Source organism: Gadus chalcogrammus, unplaced genomic scaffold (genome assembly GCF_026213295.1).
Source record: "Gadus chalcogrammus isolate NIFS_2021 unplaced genomic scaffold, NIFS_Gcha_1.0 GACHA093, whole genome shotgun sequence".
NCBI classification, from domain to species: domain Eukaryota; kingdom Metazoa; phylum Chordata; class Actinopteri; order Gadiformes; family Gadidae; genus Gadus; species Gadus chalcogrammus.
Window position 1 is genome coordinate 133,594 of NW_026613528.1, and position 20,180 is coordinate 153,773.

Genomic DNA, 20,180 nt, shown 5'->3' on the forward strand with positions numbered 1-20,180 from the left:
TGAGCGGCTTTTGTGCAGTGGTTGAGATGATACCATGTGGCACTTCCTTCCACCTGGATGGCTGTTGGTGTTGCGTTGGTGACTTTGTATGGCCCTTCTCTCCTGGGCTCGTTCCACTTTCTCCTGAACACCCTGAGGTACACGTGGTCACCCGGCTCCACCCCCCTTGGTGGCTCCTTCTCCAATTCTGGAACTCTGTCTTTCTCCTGTTGAAAAATAAGCCTGTGTATGCCAGTTAGTTGTCCCATATAGCGTCTTAATTCAGTTTCCAATTGTTCTAATGGATGTCCTTTATGAGGCCCTCGAATGACAGGTGAAGGCATGGGTCGACCCGTAAGCATTTCATGCGAGGTTAGATGCGTCATTCTGTTAGTTTTCATGCGATAACTCATTAGTGTAAGTCGTAGTGCATTAGTCCTTTAATTTAGTACTCTAATTTAATTTTGTTAATCTTTGTCTTAAGCGTCCCATTCCTCTCTCCACCATACCTTGTGGTTTGAGGAATGTAGACACGGACTAGTCTTTATTTGACATGCAGATGTTAAATCACTTGTTTGAGTTTTTTCTGAATAAACACTGCTCTATCGCCTGAGCTAATTTGTGACGGAATTCCAAACCTTGGCATGACTTCTCTAGTCAGAAACTTGATTACTGTAGCTGCACTTTGGTCTTTTGATGGGACTGCTTATACCCATCTGTTGAACACTGTTTTTTCAAATATTTAACACTCATTTAGCTGGATGTCAATCATTGTTTGCAAGTATGGTGAAGAAAAACCTTGTTTTCTAATTTTTTTTTTCTAATAATTCTCCTCAATACCTCCCCCCTTGCGCAATGGTCAGAACCATGCGCATTAAATGATAAGTAAATCTAAGAACGCCGTTGGTGCAACCAACGTCGAAAAGTCTAACCGTAAGTAACCATCAGCAAACTGAAACCAATCTTTTGGGAAGGGAAATCGAAACCAGTATCTCCAAATCCAAAGCCCAATATGGGTGGGTTTACCATCAGCCGCCTGAAACCACGCTGTTCCAAAGTCATGCACTAAACCAAAAAACGTACATGCGTTAGTGGGCTTCCATACCACAAAGGTAAAATAAAATAAAACGCGACACACCCCGTTCCAAGACCACCTCTGCTGCCAGAGCTGACGTATCTGACTCCTGTTCCCCCTCCACCTTTCATCAGCCGGCTCTTCCTATGATGGTTGCAGTTCGTCACTTCATGTTCCAGTGAGCCAGTGCTCACAGTGACTCTGCCAAGTAATCGTGACTGTGCCTGTTTTAGGTTGTCCCGGGCTTCAAGGTGGGATCTTACCCGTTGTTGGCTAACCAGCCTTCCATACTGGCTTATTGCAGGATGCCGTACCTGGGATACGATCAATCCCCACCTATATGGTGGTATAGATCGCAAAGTGGAGGGACGGAGACAGAGTCTTCAGCCGCATCTGCCCTATGCAGCCATGTGTGTGCGTAAAGGATACACATCAGGGCAACTATAAAACAAAAGGTAATTTATCAGTTAAAATGATTAAAGTGTTGCACCAGCAGTAGTGGCATTTGAAGGTAAACCCACTACTTCCGAATCCAATTTGACAACATAGCATGTATGACTCCTTCCCAGCAGATGTGGCGTCAATCCACCTATTGTCCTGAACTAGGGAGATGTGAAAGAAAACAAAAATCACAATATTAAAATTTGCATTTTCAATATTGGGCGACTCACTTCTGTCTTAGTCGTTACTCAAAATCCCAATTCTCTTCATAATCCTATCCGATTGCCCTTCACTATCTATTTAAATTGGACGACCTAATTAAACCTTTTTATTGCTTGCATTTAGTGTTTTCCACATTTTGATTCACTACTATACCAAACCCAAACCCTCTACGTTATCCCTTTGTTTATTCAACACTGAATTGATACATTGTTTCCATTTTCTAATCAACCATGTTGTTTTATCTGAAGCATGCTTTCAGTATCCCCTTGTGTATTCCATCACTCAGAGTAGGAGAGGATTCTCCCCTACCTCGGCAGCCCTGACACACACACGAGAACAGGCTCACACACACATCCTTTCTTATTTTATTTTACTTATTTATTTTAAATGACATTTGTCATTGTGGATAACCTGAATTAGAAATTTGGATAACATTCTATCATACTTATTTGGTCTAATTTGTAAGTATTGCCGATTGTTTTTTCTAAATTATAAGATCACTTTTAATAAATTGTCTATGACTTATCATAATCTCTAATGAAATATTTTATTTGTGTTGTTATCTTGGCACGTAGACCTCGTCAGGTCCAAGCACCAAAATAACATCCACCTATCCACGCAGAGTCCATGGGTTGGGTCAGCTCCTCTTTTGATGAGTCACTTTACCCTGGCGCCATTGAACCCATTGACTCCTGTGGAGTGTGGTTTGCAGACAATTATTAACGCTAATTGCTCATGTTTTGGAGTCTAGATAATTATTCCTGAATCCTGTGATCACCATATAACTTGCTCAGGGACATATCAACACTTGGCTAGGAGGAGCTGGGGATCGAACTAACAACCTATCGGTTACAAGACACCCTCTACTTCCTGAGCTAAACCGACCCCCAGCCTCCTCTCCGCTGATTTATTACCTCCGGGTCGGTCCGCATCCGCCCTTTTTGCTTTCTATACATTCCTCTCCCTTCTCCAAACACCTTCTCCCTCTGATAATAATAATAATGGATTGAATTTATATCGCGCTTTTCTAGACACTCAAAGACGCGTTGTCTCACCAGTGCTCTGTGTACCAAGATGTAATGATCTATACCGCATGGTGTTCCAACGCAATGGAGAGTCTCCAAGAACCACAGAATCACCAATCCCAGTGGTGGTTCTAAATTTTTTCTAAAACAGCGGACATAGGTTACATTCAAGGACCAATTACAGAGTACATCCAAGCACACAAATAATCTATTCCGTACGATGCAAATTCACTCTCTCTCTTACTCACTCTCACTCACTCACTCACTCACTCACTCACTCACTCACTCACTCACTCACTCACTCACTCACTCACTCACTCACTCACTCACTCACTCACTCACTCACTCACTCACATATACAACTTAAAATAAGAATTTCTCTGATTGTCATCCTTGGAGCTGTCATAGGTATTAACTGCGTGTGTCCCGAGAATTCTAAAGTTTTGGTGAATTTTGGCCATGGGGAGGTGAGAGGCATAATTTGGACCTACGCAAGTGTAAGTGGCTCCAGTGTGGGCCATCATTGGCGTGCCTCTATAATTTATCAGAACCTGCAGTATTGGTTCCTCATCAGCTTGTTTTGTGATCGCTACAAGCTGACCCTCCCCCTGTGAATTCTCTGGGCACCCCTAGTATCCCTGACCCATAAAGGGACCTGCCTGTCCCTGGTCGCTGTTACCCTGTGTTTGCTTTGGTGGAAAAGGGTTAATCAAACAATCTCTTAATATGTCCTTCCTGGTTGCACCCAAAACATATTAAAGGACCTCTGCGTTGTCCTTGGGATCCTTGTTGTTAATTGTTTCTAAACTGTCCTTGGGGCCCCTTGTACTGATTCTGTCTATTTTTATTTGTGGGGTTCCCATAATTATGGATGTGTACATGTGTAACAGGTGGAGTAGGTGACAGTTGGCTCTGAGGCTGTTGTACTGGGAGAGAAAATGCCAATCGTGGATGTTGGTTTTGAAGTGCGCCCTGCTGGGCGGCTTGCGATATTACAGCAGCTGGTTCTAAAACACCTGCCTGTCTCTTCTTATCTCTTTCCTTCCTTGTGAGATCTTCCAGCTGAAGCTGATATAGCTTCCTCTGGACCTCTTTGCTTTGTTCCTGTATTCTTTGTTTATTCTGACGATATTCATCCACTGCATGAACTAAAAGGTCATTAAAATCTCTATGAGATCCTGATGTAAACAGTCCAACCACATCCTCTAGCTTGGCTTTGATTTGGCTGGGAAGTGTCTCTATCACAGAGTTTCTAAACATGACAGAGAACACCGGATGGATCTCAGGATCCTCATCCGTCTCCATGCGCCATCTGTCTACTTGGGCCTGCAGGTAGGATGCAGGGTTCTCTGTGTCACCAATAGGGAGACCTCTCATGTTTTTAGGATCCATGCGGACCGGGAACTCCCTCCTGAGTGTGGCCCACATCGCCCCTCTGTAATGATCAAGTGTAATCTCATCATACTTTCCATCCAGCATATTCAACCCTCCATTCCTCAGTACAAACTTCATCTTGGATAACCCCAATACTCTTGCCAACAGAGCTTTCAGGTCCCCCACTGCAATTAGCTTTCCCACTGTGAGCTCCTCAAATGTTCTAATCCATTTAGACGCCCCGTGATGTATGTTAGGGAGTTTAGAAATGAATCCCTCCAAGTCCTGTGAACCCCACGGTTGATAGTGGACCTGTTGTCCTTCGGCTAGAATAGGATAATTTCCTGGGAGGGTGTCGAGTGCCTTTTTTTTTTTTCCCTTCGTGCTCTCCTTAGTTTCCCCCGTGACTGGAGTACTATGGGGCTTTGTATTGATGTACTGCAGCCAGACTCCTCTGTTCCTGGGTCCCCACTGACCCTCCATTGTGTGTTACATTTATTATCTCCTTCATCGAGTGTGACTTCCCCTTTAAATTCCACGTTGCCTGTTACCAGTGGATACAATGATGCTGGTTTGTACAGCGGTGGGTCAACCTTCAGAGGCAATGGTTGAGCCTTGTTGTTTTATCTATTATTTCTCCCGCCACACTCTGTAATGTTCGCCATCTCTCTCCTTCCTCTAGGAACAAAGCTAGTACTAACTTTTCCCTGTCCCTCTTTGCTAAGGCCTTTTTTCCACTTCTGTTATCTATGTAATTCCTTATTGCTACCTCCATGTCCCTACACATTGTTGGATCAAAAGTCCCTCCCGCGGGCCATGTTGTGCCTGATTTAGCCGTCCGCTTCTCCCACTTCCCAGAAATTCGTTTTATCTCATCTCTGAGGAGTGGATTGTCTCTACTCAAAACTTCTACCGCTGTTGGTGCCATTTTTAATTATTACTTTATTTATTTTATTTATTTATTCTGAAATACACTATTTATTAATACAATTTATTTGAGTGGAATGTGGCCCCAACCTTTCACTGTAATCTATTTTTAAACCTGGCCTGCAGGCTCCTGCTCGTCCCGTGTGTTTTGCTCGTGCACGTGCAGTTAGAGTCAGAGCGTTAATGTTTAAGTCAAAGAAGATTTCCACATTTATTCAGTACTTCAACAAATGTACTATTCTCTATCCGTCTAACTATATATGATTATCAATTACTTCAAACAAATTAACTATTCTCTGTCCGCCTAATTTATTTATGACAGAATCAACAAAAAATAAACCGGGTCGTAAAAATCTCTGAGGTAACTTAATCCTAACACGACTTAAATACAGACAATAAGTCGATTCATACAATTTCTTTATATTATATTGAAAAATGTCCGAATTGTTTGTAATTAATTACAAATAAAAGGTTGACCGAGCGTAGAAACTGGCCTTTTAATTAAAACATGAACGGTCAGATGGATAATCAAACAACCAAAATTTCAAACAAGTACCTATCGCTTCACAGTGCCAAGATCAGAATTATAAATTAACTATTTCAGTTTATCCAAGAGCTGCATCTCAATCGGTCCACGATCAGCACACTAAATTCATTCACATGGCACTCCAAACAACAAGCCTATTCTTCTAAAATAATGGCTGAATACATAAACACTCGACCAGATCAAAAACAGACAAGAATCTTTTCAAAATACCAACTTAAACAGTACTCCAACCAAGAACCTTATCTATTTAAAAGTGCGAGAAGCCCGTTTTCTCAAAAATGCCAAGAACGGAACTAGAAATTCACCATCAATTGTTGCAGGATTTGCAGTTCAACCGCTCCAAGATTAGAATTGAAAATTAACCACTCGGCATCCCAAGGAAACTCTTCTCAAATAAAATGAATTCATCGACGGCAATGAATTCCAATCCAACTCCAAATGAGATCTCAGAAACCCAACAGTTACGCAATCGTTCGAACTGTGGACCCAACTTGAGCCGAGATCTCAGAAATCCAACAGTTACGCAATCGTTCGAACTGTGGACCCAACTTGAGCCGAGATCTCAGAAACCCAACATTTACGCAATCGTTCGAACTGTGGACCCAACTTGAGCCGAGATCTCAGAAACCCAACAGTTACGCAATCGTTCGAACTGTGGACCCAACTTGAGCCGAGATCTCAGAAATCCAACAGTTACGCAATCGTTCGAACTGTGGACTCAACTTGAGCCGAGATCTCAGAAACCCAACAGTTACGCAATCGTTCAAACTGTGGACCCAACCTGAGCCGAGATCTCAGAGATCCAACAGTTACGCAATCGTTCGAACTGTGGACCCAACTTGAGCCGAGATCTCAGAAATCCTACAATTACGCAATCGTTCGAACTGTGGACCCAACTTGAGCCGAGATCTCAGAAATCCTACAGTTACGCAATCGTTCGAACTGTGGACCCAACCTGAGCCGAGATCTCAGAAATCCTACAGTTACGCAATCGTTCGAACTGTGGACCCAACCTGAGCCGAGATCTCAGAAATCCTACAGTTACGCAATCGTTCGAACTGTGGACCCAACCTGAGCCGAGATCTCAGAAATCCAACAGGTGCGCAATCTTTCGACCTGCGGACCCACTTTTCTATTGGAACTTTCTCACTAATTCGTTCCTCTAGAATACAGCCACAGGACTTTATAGTAGGTATATTTTAACCAAAACACCAAATAACAACAACTCGTATCAAAATAGGGAGCCACAAAGCGTCTTGGTCATTTAGAACCACAGAACGCGTATATGGCCTATGTGCGTGTGCACGTCAATCTCTCCCGGAGCTCCCGTCTCTCTATCTCTCTCTCTTTAACTAAGGTTTGTTTGACTGAAGAGACATTTTACCCTTTAACCAAGCGTTCAGACGGGGCAAAAACAGATCAACCAACCGTTTAATTAGTGGTAAGCCAAACTTACCGAGAATAATTTTGTGCGCTTGGTTGTGTGATCCGTCCGCGCCCCGCCTTGCAGCCCGGCAGTTGGGCTGTCTCTTTTCAGTCCTGTTCTTCGTGACGCCAATATGTAGTTGCAATTTTTGTTAACGACTTATCTAATTTACTTCAACTAGCTATGAGCAATAGAAATCGGGGAGTCCGGAAAAAGTAATGACAGGGACTTTATTGTTACCCACAAAATAGGTACAACAGAGCCGAGCATGTGGTTTTGCAAAAGACACACACTGACTGGGGCTCCGATCCCAGTCCCTCTTATCCACACCAACTGAGCTGTCATGCATGTTATACGACCGTCCTGGTATATGTTCAAAATGGCCTTACACGGTATGGAAAGTTAGCCTTACATTCCCTCACGTATGTGCTCATCTCCTGTAGTTAATGTAAATAATGGGAGGATGTCCGTAGCCTGGGCCCCAAAGTCTTTGGCGCCTTATTAGTAAGTAAGTAAGTAAGTAAGTAAGCTTTATTTGTACAGCACCTTTCACAGACCAGGGTCACAAAGCGCTTCACAGTTAAAACAAAAACAATAACAATACACAGTTAAGAAGTACATACAAATTTAAGTTTAAAAGGCCAAGACAACTAGGTGACAAACATAGCAGCCCCAAGTCAGCTAAGCAAAAGCATGAGCAAACAAATAGGTCTTTAGTTGCTTTTTGAAGGAGTCAACAGACTCCATCGAACGCAGAGAGAGCGGAAGATCGTTCCAGAGCCTGGGAGCAACAGCCTGGAAGGATCTGTCTCCTCTGGTCCGGAAACGAGTGTGTGGCAACGTCAACAGATTCTGATCCACAGACCTCAGAGCCCGAGTTGGGGTGTAAGGCTGGATCACATCACTGATGTAAGGCGGAGCCTGGCCATGCAAAGCTCTGAACGTTAAAACCAAAATTTTTAAATTGATCCTGGACGAAACAGGCAGCCAATGAAGAGCTTTAAGAATAGGGGTTATATGAGTCCTCCTATTGGTGCGAGTCAGAACTCTCGCCGCAGAGTTTTGCACTAACTGCAGGCGAGACAGCTCCTTTTTGTTTAGACAAGAAAACAAACTATTACAATAGTCTAAACGCGAAGACACAAATGCATGAGTGATCAGCTCCAAGTCATTTTGTGAAACCATTTTCCTGAGTTTCGAAATGTTCCTCAGTTGAAAAAAGCAATTTTTGGTCAGCTGTTTACAGTGCTGCACTAATGACATGTCTTTGTCAAACACAACACCCAGGTTTCTTAGGCTCGGTTTGACAGACTGGCCCAAGTCACCCAGGTACTGGCTAATCCCTGGAATGGAATCATCAGGGGCAATAACCAGTGTTTCTGTTTTGTCCACATTAAGCTGCAGGGTGTTATCACTCAGCCAATGTTTTATCTCCACCAAGCACTGAACTAAGGAACTTAGCCTCTGGAGCTCAGTTGGCTTGAAGGAACAGTAAAGCTGGATATCATCAGCAAACATGTGGTAAGAAACATCAGGAAATCCCTGGATGATTTTTCCCAAGGGGATCAAATACAGCAAAAATAACACAGGGCCCAAAACGGAGCCTTGGGGGACTCCACACAACAGATCTGCTGACTCAGACCTTATTTGGTTAACAGTGACACTAAAGCTACGCCAAGAGAGGTATGACGAGAACCAGTGTAAAACTGACCCTGAGAGTCCTACTTCATCCCTCAGTCTTCTCAGCAGGATCTGGTGGTCAACTGTGTCAAAGGCTGAGGACAGATCTAAGAGAACTAGAACAGTGCACTTTCCCGAATCAGCAGACATCATAATGTCACTGGACACTTTCAGTAAGGCCGTCTCCGTAGAGTGAAGTTTGCGGAAACCAGACTGAAAGGTCTCATGGATGTTACCCTGATCCAGGAATAATGACAGCTGTTCAGAGACCACCTTCTCTAGGATCTTGGACAAGAGTTGCAGCTTTGAAATAAGCCTGAAGTTACTGAGGACAGTCGGGTCTAAGCCTGTTTTTTTAAGTAAAGGCTCCACTATGGCATTCTTAAATGTACTGGGAAACACACCTGTAGACAGAGAGAGGTTTACCATTTTGGTGACCCAGGGGCCAATTACATCAAACACTTTCACAAAGAGCCTACATGGAAGGACGTCAGATGAGCAAGAGGAGGGTTTCATCTTGGTCACCAGTGCAGAGATATCAGCAAGAGTCACAGACTTAAATGAAGACCACAAGCTGGAGACAGGCTCAATGACAGCAGGGGTTCCACACAAAAGGGGAGGGATTTTCTCCTTGATCATCTTAATTTTGTCAGTGAAAAATCTCAACAATGCATTGCTGTCAGCTTCACAAAAAACAGGGGTAACTGGCGCAGCAGAACATACAAGAGAATTGATAGTGTCAAATAACACTTTGGGGTTTTTCTTATTCACTGTTACCAGTTGGCGAATGTAGTCCGATCTGGCATTTTCCACCATCTCATTGTATGAGGACACAAGATCCCTGAGATAAAGTCTGTGCACCTCAAGGTTAGTGGCTTTGCACAGACGCTCAGTCTTTCGACATAGTCTCTTTAGACTCAAGGTAACTTCATTTGTCCAAGGGCACACTTTTTTCTGTATTGACAAGTTTGATTTAACAGGTGCCACCTGGTCCAAAATTTTAACACACTGCTTGGTAAAACAGTGCATAAAATTGTCCACATCGAGGCAATCCATAAATAAAAGAGGGTCAAACATAGCAGAAAAACTGTCTGCAGTATTAGCAGAGATAACACGCCTCTGAGACCTAACTTCTAAGGGCTTAGGCTCAGGGCTGAAGTGAAGATCAAACAAAACAAAACAATGATCACTCAGATGGACGTCCTGTACAGACACATTTGAAATATCCAGGCTAAGAGTAAAAACTAAATCTAAAATGTGGCCTTTCTGGTGTGTAGGCTCAGAAACATGTTGCTCAAAATTAAAAGCTTCAGTCAATGATAAGAGTTCCTTTGCGGAGCAAGATGAGCTGTCATCAACATGAAGGTTAAAATCTCCAAGGATTAGAACAGATTCCAACCTTATTATGGAGGTTAAAAAATCACTAAAATCCTTCAAGAACACAGCAGCAGGGCCAGGAGGACGGTAGATTGACACACAGTAGAATGGATTTGAAGAACCCACCCTGACCATCTGAGACTCAAATGAATTGTATTCTTGGGTCTGAGTCACTTTGCATGTGCAACTGTCCTTGTATACAACAGCCAGACCCCCCCCACAACGACAGGGGCGGGGCTTCCCGACGGCAGAGCAACCAGCTGGACAGAGTTCATTTAGATGAATAAACTCTTCCTCTCTCTGCCATGTCTCCGAAAGACACATTAAATCCAGCTTTTCTCTTGTGAAAAGATCGTTCAGAGAGAAGGATTTATTTGCAATAGACCGGGCATTTAACAGGCCGATATGCAATGTTGATGACGTCACGGAGGCAGTGTCCGCGGAGCGCAGCGGGATTGGTCGCAGGCATCGGTCACGTGGGCTCCAGCTGAACCGTGCCGGAACCGGTGTAAATACGGAAGAGCGTGGAGGCGATGAAAGCCGCTGACCACTACTCCAGCGCCGTGTAGGCTCCAAGACTGTCATAGTGGTCCAAGCAGATGGCAGCGTGGATGTGCTGTCACACACATTGAGGAGAGGGATCCGGCACAGACACCTTACGCGTTCTCCGTGGCCGAAGATGGCAGAGCCCAGGCGTGCTGCAGCGCGTCTTCGCTTGACCTGGACTCCGGATCGCGAGCCTCTTTTCCTCGATTTCCTCCAGACTTTGCCCGGCGCCCGACAAAGCAGCAGGTACTCCGGTGAGTCGGGGTCGATGATGAAAGGAGGAGGGAACGCTTGTTTGTCCCTGCCCCGTGCATCAAACAGGCCCTCCATCGACTCTTTGATACGAACCAGAGTCCCGATCATAGATCCGTAAAACTGAGACACATCCATTTGAAATACGGGCTGATGTAAGTAGGTCTTGTAAGTCCACGGGAGAGGCGAGAAAGTTGGGACATAAATCCGATGGTGTTGAGTCCCTGATGTTAAGGATCTCATCTCTCGTAAAAATTATCCGTGACATCGCCATAGCAACATAATAACAAAAAATGGAAAAAACAAAAACGGAAAAAAAACGGAAAAATGGAAAAAACCTAAAAAAGTCTGAGTTGATCCGTAATAAACAAAATTAAAACCAACACAGTTTGTGACAATAAGACAATAAAACAAAATAATCCGGTTTGATTCGCAATAAACTAAAATAAACACTATTAAAGACTAAAAAAAAACACAGAAGTGTGCACCAACACACCGAAGCAGCCATACAAGGCGCCATCACCATAACAACTAGATAACTACATAACAATTAGGCCATTGCTCTGGGTCCAGAGGTGGTTTCTCTACTTTTCCACCATTAATGTTTATGCCTGATGAACATAGGCCTGATAATACTCATAGTTAATATAAAAGTAATGGTTAATTTCTCCCACAATAGTATGTTATGTATGTTATATGTTATGTAGCTCTGGTCAGCTGATTTGAGGGTTAGGGGTTGACCTGTTAACTACTAGTATGTTATGTTTGTTACATGTTACGTAACTCTGGTCAGCAGATGTGAGCTGAGGAGTTGTCAGATTAGTGTAGACATGGGGATGAGGCTTTAGCCGTGCTGTGATCTGAATATAATGTACACCTCATCATAGAGCTTCACTGGCACGTGGTAAAGTGAATCATATTGAACATTAAAGATGGACTTTATTAACTTCACATTAGTTTGGTGTACTGCTGCTCATGTCTGATGCATTTCTGTTGCTCTTTTGCCTGCTGACAAAACTCTCCCTGGTTCTACACAATGTTAGAAACTGTGAAGAAATGGTCTCAGCGTACCAAACACATCGGGTACGCTCCTTACTCTAACCGAACAATATCTCATTGAGTTGTAGCTATAGAGAAAGGAGCATTTGTCCAAGTCAAGGAAGTTCTGATGTCTGTGATGATGTCGTCTCCCCACTTCCTCTTCCTGTTCTCCTTGTCCTCTTTTCTCCTTGTCCTCCAAATGGAATGAATACGCTTTATAAACATGGTTAGTTTAGTATGAACTGCTCTCAACCAGAATTAACATAATAAAGTGTGTGTGTGTGTGTGTGTGTGTGTGTGTGTGTGTGTGTGTGTGTGTGTGTGTGTGTGTGTGTGTGTGTGTGTGTGTGTGTGTGTGTAGCTTGTCTGGCTGCCTGGTCACACAGGAAGGCTGTGCTTCTCTGGCCTCAGCTCTGAGCTCCAACCCCTCCCATCTGAGAGAGCTGGACCTGAGCTACAATCACCCAGGAGACTCTGGAGCTGCGCTGCTCTCTGCTGGACTGGAGGATCCACGCTGGAGACTGGACACTCTCAGGTATGGAGAGGACAGCTCACCACTCAGGGACAAAGTCTGCTACAAGGATTCAAGCTGCTGCTAGATGGAGTGGTTTGAAGAGGCAGCTGTCACTCATGTTGTGTAGAACGTTTATGAGACGGCAGATGATGAAGGTGAATGTTTCAACATGCTGCTCTCACTTTGTTTCCCCCCCAGTGTGGAGCACGGTGGAGTGTGGAGGCTGAAACCAGTTCCACAGAGATGTAAGTGTCTGTTTGATTCATCACATCACACACTCACTATTGAGATGGAAAGTCCATCCACACAGCAGGAAGTGAGGTCACATCCTACTGGGAATGAAGATGATGGCTGACATCATGTATCTTAGGTCTATTAATACTGTCCACCATCACAGTTAAACCTGCTTGTATAAAACCCAGCAGGTATTACATTGTTACACTGAGGGGGGGTGACGGGGCTGAGGGGGAGGACTAGGGGTGAGGGGGAGGGGGAGGGGGGGTGACCGGCTGAGGGGGGAAGGGGAGGGGGGGTGAAGGGGCTGAGGGGGAGGGGGAGGGGGGGGGGGGGGGGACCGGGCTGAGGGGCGGGGACTAGGGGTGAGGGGGAGGGGGGGTGACCGGGCTGAGGGGGAGGGGGAGGGGGCGGATGGACCGGGCTGAGGGGGGGCTGAGGAGGGGGGGGAGGGGGAGGGGTGGTGACCGGCTGAGGGGGGGGCTGAGGGTGAGGGTGAGGGGGGGTGACGGGGCTGAAGGGTGAGGGGTAGGGGGGGTGACCGGCTGAGGGGAGGCTGAGGGTGAGGACTAGGGGGGAGGGGGAGGGGGGGTGACGGGGCTGAGGGGGGGCTGAGGGGGAGGGGGGGAGGGGGGCTGAAGAAGAAGAGAGAGCGATCACAAAAAGAAAGACAATAAAAAGAAGAAGAGCAGCCTGGATCCAAGGAGAGATGTTTGTTGTTGATATATTCATAATATTGTTGTTGATGTATTCATAACGTTATTGTTGAGGTGTGTGTATCTATGTATGTGTACATATGTATATGTATGTATGTGTTCATATCTATGTATATGTAAACAGAGCGCAGGAGAACAGGACTAGTGATGATGATGATGATGAGAATGAAGAATGGTTCAGCAGCTCATCATGTCTGGTTCTCCCTCAGATGCCTGTGACCTCACACTGGACCCCAACACGGCTCACAGACGACTCTCACTGTCTGATGACAACAGGAAGGTGACGCAGGTTGGAGAGGTCCAGTCGTATCCGGATCACCCAGAGAGATTTGACTCCTGGGAGCAGGTGTTGGGTAGAGAGGCTCTGACTGGCTGCTGTTACTGGGAGGTAGAGTGGGAAGGATGGGTTGAGATAGGAGTGACATACAGAGGAATCACAAGGAGAGGAGCGGGTGGTGACAGCGTGCTTGGATGGAACAACAAGTCCTGGGTTCTTGTTTGTCCTGATGGTCGTTACTTTGCCCGGTACAACGGTAGACAGACAGACCTCCGTCTCCGCCCCGCTGGCTCCACCAGAGTAGGAGTGTATCTGGACCGGCCTGCTGGCTCTCTGTCCTTTTACAGAGTGTCCCCAGGTGGAGGAGGGTCCTCAGACACACTGACACACCTCCACACCTTCTGGTCCTCCTTCACCCAGGAGGACCTCCTCCCGGGGGTGAGGGTATGGCAGCGGGGGGCCTCAGCGTCTCTGAGTCGGTTGTAGAAAAAAAAAACATCAATCATCAGGCCCCCGGGCCTCTGGTCCGGGGCCCCGGCGGTAGAAAAATGGGGGGGGGGGGGGGGGTCAGCGGGGTGCCTCAGACTCGGTGTGCTTGCGTTTGCCGCCCCGGCACACGCAAGCACACCCACACACACACACATACACATACACACATACACGTTCACACACACATAAAAAAAAGGCACATACACATACGCACACACACATAGTCTCTCTCTCTCTCTCTCTCTCTCTCTCTCTCTCTCTCTCTCTCTCTCTCTCTCTCTCTCTCTCTCTCTTCCTCTCTCTCTCTCTCTCTCTCTCTCTCTCTCTCTCTCCAGGGATGCAAACTTGTCACCTTTCGGCGAAATTCGCCGTTTTTGTTCCGAAAAAGGTCATTTGTGTGATTCATGGAGATCTGCAATAAAAATATTTCGGGGGGGGGGGGGGGGGGGGGGCGTCGTCCAATTAATCGGCGAACGCAAGCTGTCATAAATATTTATTCGAAGCTTGTTCGTTTGGCCAACCCGTGTAAACATGTCATCTTCGGGTCTGTAGCTGCCTTGATTCCGTACTAGACAGGAGTGACGTTGGTACGCTTCTAAAACGTCAGGCTTTCTAACGTAGGCTAACGTGCTAATGAGAACATTTGTTTGACCGGCTGCCGGTTATATCCGTGTGGTTAATTTGCAGTTGCGGTGTTGTCAGCTTACTGTTACATTAAACTGCAATCAGAAAATGCGGTTATATGCTATAGACCCTATAGTGTCTGTGGTGTAAAGGCTGGGACGAATTAAAACATATAAATACACTTTATGTTGAAACTATAGACCGTCCCGATTCCCATTGAAACGAATGGCGCGGTGATTATTCTTCAAAACGAGATCTGTTAAATTGTGAAAAATAAATCAAACTGTAATCAGACAACACGATTATATGCTATAGACCCTAGAGTAACTGTGGCATAAAGGCTGGGACGAATTTCTAATTATAAATATGTACAATCCATAACGTTAGCTCTCTGGCTCATAGCTCAGCGGACTAGAATACCTCCTAGAACCATTGCCTGTAGGCCGGAAACGGAAATGGGGGCTGTTTACGTTTGGTTGTAGTCTTTTCGCTCGGTTCTCCGAATCAACAGTAGGGCTAGAACCGAGCGAAAAGACTACAACCAAATTTGAACTACAACGAAACTAGTTCCCTTTCCGCTTCCGGCCAACGAGCAATGAGTCTTCCAACAGAAATCAATGGGATTTACAAAATGCGCTAAATGTACAATAAAACACGATAGAAACTGTATTTCGCTACGATGCTTGATTCAACCACTCTATTTCATCCTAGACAAATCACGAAGTGGGCTCGATGTTCAAAATACCGAAAAAAAATAATAGCTCACAGCAACATTTTGAAAAAAAAAAACTATGAACTAGTTAATTTTTTGGAACTGTGAACTTAGTTCAAATCTTTGAATTATGAACGCTGAACTGAACTAGTTCATTTTAAAATTTGTGAACTGAACTTTGAACTAGTTCACGTAGAAAGTGAACTATCACAACACTGTGTGTATATATATATATATATATATATATATATATATATATATATATATATATATATATATAGTGTGTGTGTGTGTGTATATATATATATATATATATATATATATATATATATATTGTGTGTGTGTATATATATATATATATATATATATATTCCGCGAGGGGGTTTGGGTCCTTGTCACCTTTTTCATCCCTGATGAGTTTGCACCCCTGTCTCTCTCTCTCTCTCTCTCTCTCTCTCTCTCTCTCTCTCTCTCTTCCTCTCTCATTCATTATTGTAATTGTACATAAAATACCTATTGATGGTACATTTTTGAATATTTTCGGTTTTGGTCTTAAGGGCTCTGATATCATCATTTTTGTCATAATCCTGGGGCCGTATTCACAAAGGATTTTAGGGCTAAAAGTAGGTCCTAACTGGCGAATTTAGGAGTAACTCCTAAAAATAATGGGCGTGTCACTCTTAAAAGTAGGACTCCTAACTTTTTTCACTAAGAGCAATTCACAAAGTATTTTAGGCCTAAAAGTAGCACCTAAGTCTAGGAGAGCTTAAAAGTCCTCAAGAGGACTCCTAACTCAGTAAGACCTATTCACAAAGAATCGTAAATGCCTGCAAGACGAAATGTTAGGGTATTAAACTTGTTGTGGAGTTAATCGCAATGCAATAACATCCCCGACTAACAGGAATAATCCGATTAGTCCCGAAATAAAATGTTTGCCCATACTACGTTATTTAGCAACAGGTGCAATGCAACTTTGCAATGCCGACGATTTAAAAATATCGCAACCATCAGTCAGCCGTGCCATAAACTTTCCTTCGGACATTCAACAATTACACAGGATCAAAGCCAACTTCATGGCAATTGCAGGTATGCCCGGTGTGGTCGGTGCTATTGACGGGACGCACATAAAAATAATTGCGCCATCAAAAGACGAGGACGTGTTCGTCAATAGGAAGAAAGTGCATTCCATCAACACGCAGGTTGTTTTTGATGCAAATTTTAACATAGCCTACTGGATGTTGTTGCTAAGTGGCCTGGATCTTCAGCTACCCATGATTCGCGCATTTTAATGGAGAGCGGTCTGAGGCAGCGTTTTGAGATGTACCAGTTGGGTGTCACTTGCTGGGAGACAGTGACTATCCATGCAAGACGTGGCTCTTGACACCCTACCTCAATCCACAACCGGGAGCACAGTTAAAGTATAACATATAAGTGATTGCGCATATTACGCTTAGTCCTACGTGTAAAACACATCGTATGTGTTTTTTTAATCCATATTTATTATTGTTTACTGATTTCGTCCATATATGCTAGAGCACACAAACATACACGAAATGTTGTGGAGAGAGGAATTGGGCAGATGAAACGTCGGTTCATGTCCTCCACAATGAAATACGCCTCACCCCAGAGAGGGCAAGCACAGTCAATACTGTATGTGCCATTCTACACAACCTCTGCAAGCGGAGGAACATTCCACAGCCAGACGATGATGATGGCGATCAACATGACAATGAATTTGGCCGGCATTTAGGGATCACTTTGAAAACACATTTTAGGTAAACACCTTGGCACAAATCAGTCAACACTTGTGTAGTTCATAACATTTATTTTCTTTTAAATTTTACGTATTTTTATTGTTTGCTTTCTCTCTCTATTGAACGTGCAGGCTACAACGTCATTATCGTGGTCTGCACAAAATTGTCATCATGCGTGTATTCTGCTAACTGCACTATAACTACTTAATAGGAATTCATTTCTAGCCTAGGCTATTTCCTTGTTTTTCGGTGATTCAGTGGGCTCGTCTGAACAACCAATCACCAAACTGACTGCTTCTAAACTCGTGCACGAGAATTGACGTAATCCATAGCAACGGCGCGTCACTCTTAGTTCACTCTTTGTGATTTATCCTTAGTAAGAGTAGGTCTCAGCGGCTTTGTGAATAACTTTTAAGAAAAAACTCCTACGTAAAATGTTTTAGCGCGAGTTAGGAGCACTCCTAGCGGTAAGATAAAATGCTTTGTGAATACGGCCCCTGATTAACAACCTGATTTAAAGCAGATTTTATATTTTAATCATAATAACCAAGAGGTCTGTGGGATAATGTTGCATGTTGTAAATTACTTTAAACTGAATCTTGATTTTTTTTGTGTTCTGTTGTGAACCAATCGGCCGTAGAACATGTTCAGTTATTAAAGATACGTGCACACCTGTTGATGAAAGTCTGCTGCTTCTATTGTTTTAGTCCTTTGTTTTAGTGTTTATTGTGTACATGTAAGGGACTATTTTTCTGTCTTATTTGTTAATGAAGCATAATTGCAATAAACAACTCAGTGGATCCAACTGAATGTTCTCGTGTGTTCAGCCGATGATTTCTCGTTTTATTAGTGAATAATGCTTCCATAAGTGCCTTAATAATAATATATTAATCAGAAGAACATAGAACAACAAATGTTTGTCCGATATTATTCTTGGACCTCCTCCCCTTTTGTTGTGTGTGGGGGGGGGGGGGGGGGCGTGGCTTCCCCACTCTGTAGGTCCATGATTAGCCCTAGGCTAACGTCTTGCCTAACACTTTACCCGGGATAACGTCAAACTGTTGTCGTGTTAACGGGACTAAACACCAACCGCCGCAGTGTGGGCAGCTGGGGCCGGGGGAGGGCTGCGGGGGGACGGAGCGCGCCACCCCTCCTCGTCCCAGCCGCCGGCGTGGCCGTCGACGGGCCAGACGTCGGAGGGCGGTGGAGGACGGGGTCCCCGAACGGCGCTCCAACGGCCCCCTATGACGGATCAGGTGGGGGCCCCGAAGGAGGTGGTCCCCGACCACACCCCCAGGGCTCCTGCTGACTCTGGGGTCTGGCAGACGAGGGCCTTCGCTAAGGATTCTGGGGGTTCTACTGTTCTAGGGGGTGGGACCGTTTCGGGGCCCTCCTGGGTCATTTGTGGTTGGTAAACTAATCAGGGTTCATGGGTTGGGGTTTATCGATGTCGGGGTGTGTTGGTGACTCTTGTGTTCATGTTGTGTTCATTGCCCTATTACTGAAAGTGTTAGTGTGGTTGAATGGTGGCGTGTGTTTTAGTGTGTACCGTGCTGGTGTTATTAAAGGCAGCTCCGTTGTCCAGCGGTGTATGGGGCGTGGAGCTGTGGCCGACTGCTAAACCTGGGCTCCCGTCTCGTCCTTCACTCGTCCTTTATTATTTAAATAAGAAGTAAATATTATATATTGTGGTGACCCGGCTCAAGGAACAAGAGTCTCGGATGCTCAAACTGCCAACAAGGCACGTTTATTAAGTCCAAACAACGGAAAAAAGGGGAATCACCCGTCAATGCAAACTATAACAAACTAAAGAGTCTGGGCTCCGTGAGCCACTGGGGATGCTGTGGCCGTGTCTCACGCGCTGTCCCGGTATCCAGGTGAGGAGTTCCTTCCGTGGTCTCCTGTGGTCTTCTCTAGACCGGGTCCCGGGGCAAAGGTCCATCCGGGTAGGGAATCTCGCTCCGCTCTCTGCTCCCACATGGGTCACGTACCTCCTGTGTCAGACTACCTCTCAGCTTCTCTTTTATAGCCCTCACCTGGGTCTGATTGGCCTGGTACACAGGTGTCTCCTGTTGGCGTTGAGTGGGACCTTCTCAAAGCGACCCTTGGCGCCCTCTGGGGGAAAAGGGTGGTAGACAGCATGTATTACCTGCCCTCTGGGCTTCCAGGCCTGCCGTGTCGGGGCCGGGTTGCCACACTCCTCCCCCCTTAGATGTAGCCCCGGGGCACCTCTGACTGCCCAGAGGCATGCGTCCCGACGGGACAGGGCATCAGCATTGGCGTGCTCCCGCCCTGGTCGGTGGTCCACTTTGAAGCGGTAGTCCTGTAGGGCCAGGAACCACCTTGTCACCCTGGCGTTTGTATCCTTGGCGGTGGCCATCCACTTGAGCGGGGCATGGTCCGTCACCAGGGTGAACTCCCGGCCCAGAAGGTAGTACCGCAGCTTGTCTATGGCCCACTTGATGGCCAGGGCCTCCTTCTCCACGGTGGAGTAGTTCCTTTCATTCGGGAGGAGTTTCCTGCTAATGTATGTCACTGGGTGCTCCTCCGCGTCCCGGACCTGCGAGAGGACCGCTCCGAGGCCCACCTCTGAGGCGTCGGAGTGGACTATAAGGGGCAGAGTAAAATCAGGCGTTAATAGTATTGGCTCGGAGCATAGGGCCCGTTTAAGGAGACTGAATGCTCCCTCTGCTGCCTCCGACCAGGTAACGCGGTCCGGCAGGGCCTTCCGGGTCAGGTCATGTAGGGGGCTTGCCAGGGTGGCGAAACTGGGAATGAACCTTTGATAGTACCCTACCAGACCGAGGAAGGACTTGACTTGCTTCTTGGAGGTGGGGCGGGGCCAATCCAGGATGGCCTTCACCTTGGCCTCCTGCGGTCGGACGTTCCCGCGACCGACTCTGTAGCCCAGGTATGAGGCCTCCTCCAAGCCCAGACGGCACTTGGCG

General features: G+C 45.6%; 1 protein-coding gene across 1 annotated transcript in view; it reads left to right on the plus strand.

Moving 5' to 3' along the window:
- The window catches only part of LOC130378641 (NACHT, LRR and PYD domains-containing protein 3-like), a 43,423-nt gene extending 24,943 nt beyond the window's left edge, over positions 1–18,480 (plus strand). Inside the window, exons 10-13 of the mRNA XM_056585352.1 lie at positions 12,274–12,447; positions 12,625–12,671; positions 13,586–14,097; positions 18,331–18,480. Coding sequence (XP_056441327.1) covers positions 12,274–12,447; positions 12,625–12,671; positions 13,586–14,097; positions 18,331–18,480 — 883 coding nt within the window. The remainder of the gene's footprint in view (positions 1–12,273; positions 12,448–12,624; positions 12,672–13,585; positions 14,098–18,330) is intronic.
- Positions 18,481–20,180: the final 1,700 nt, after the last annotated feature.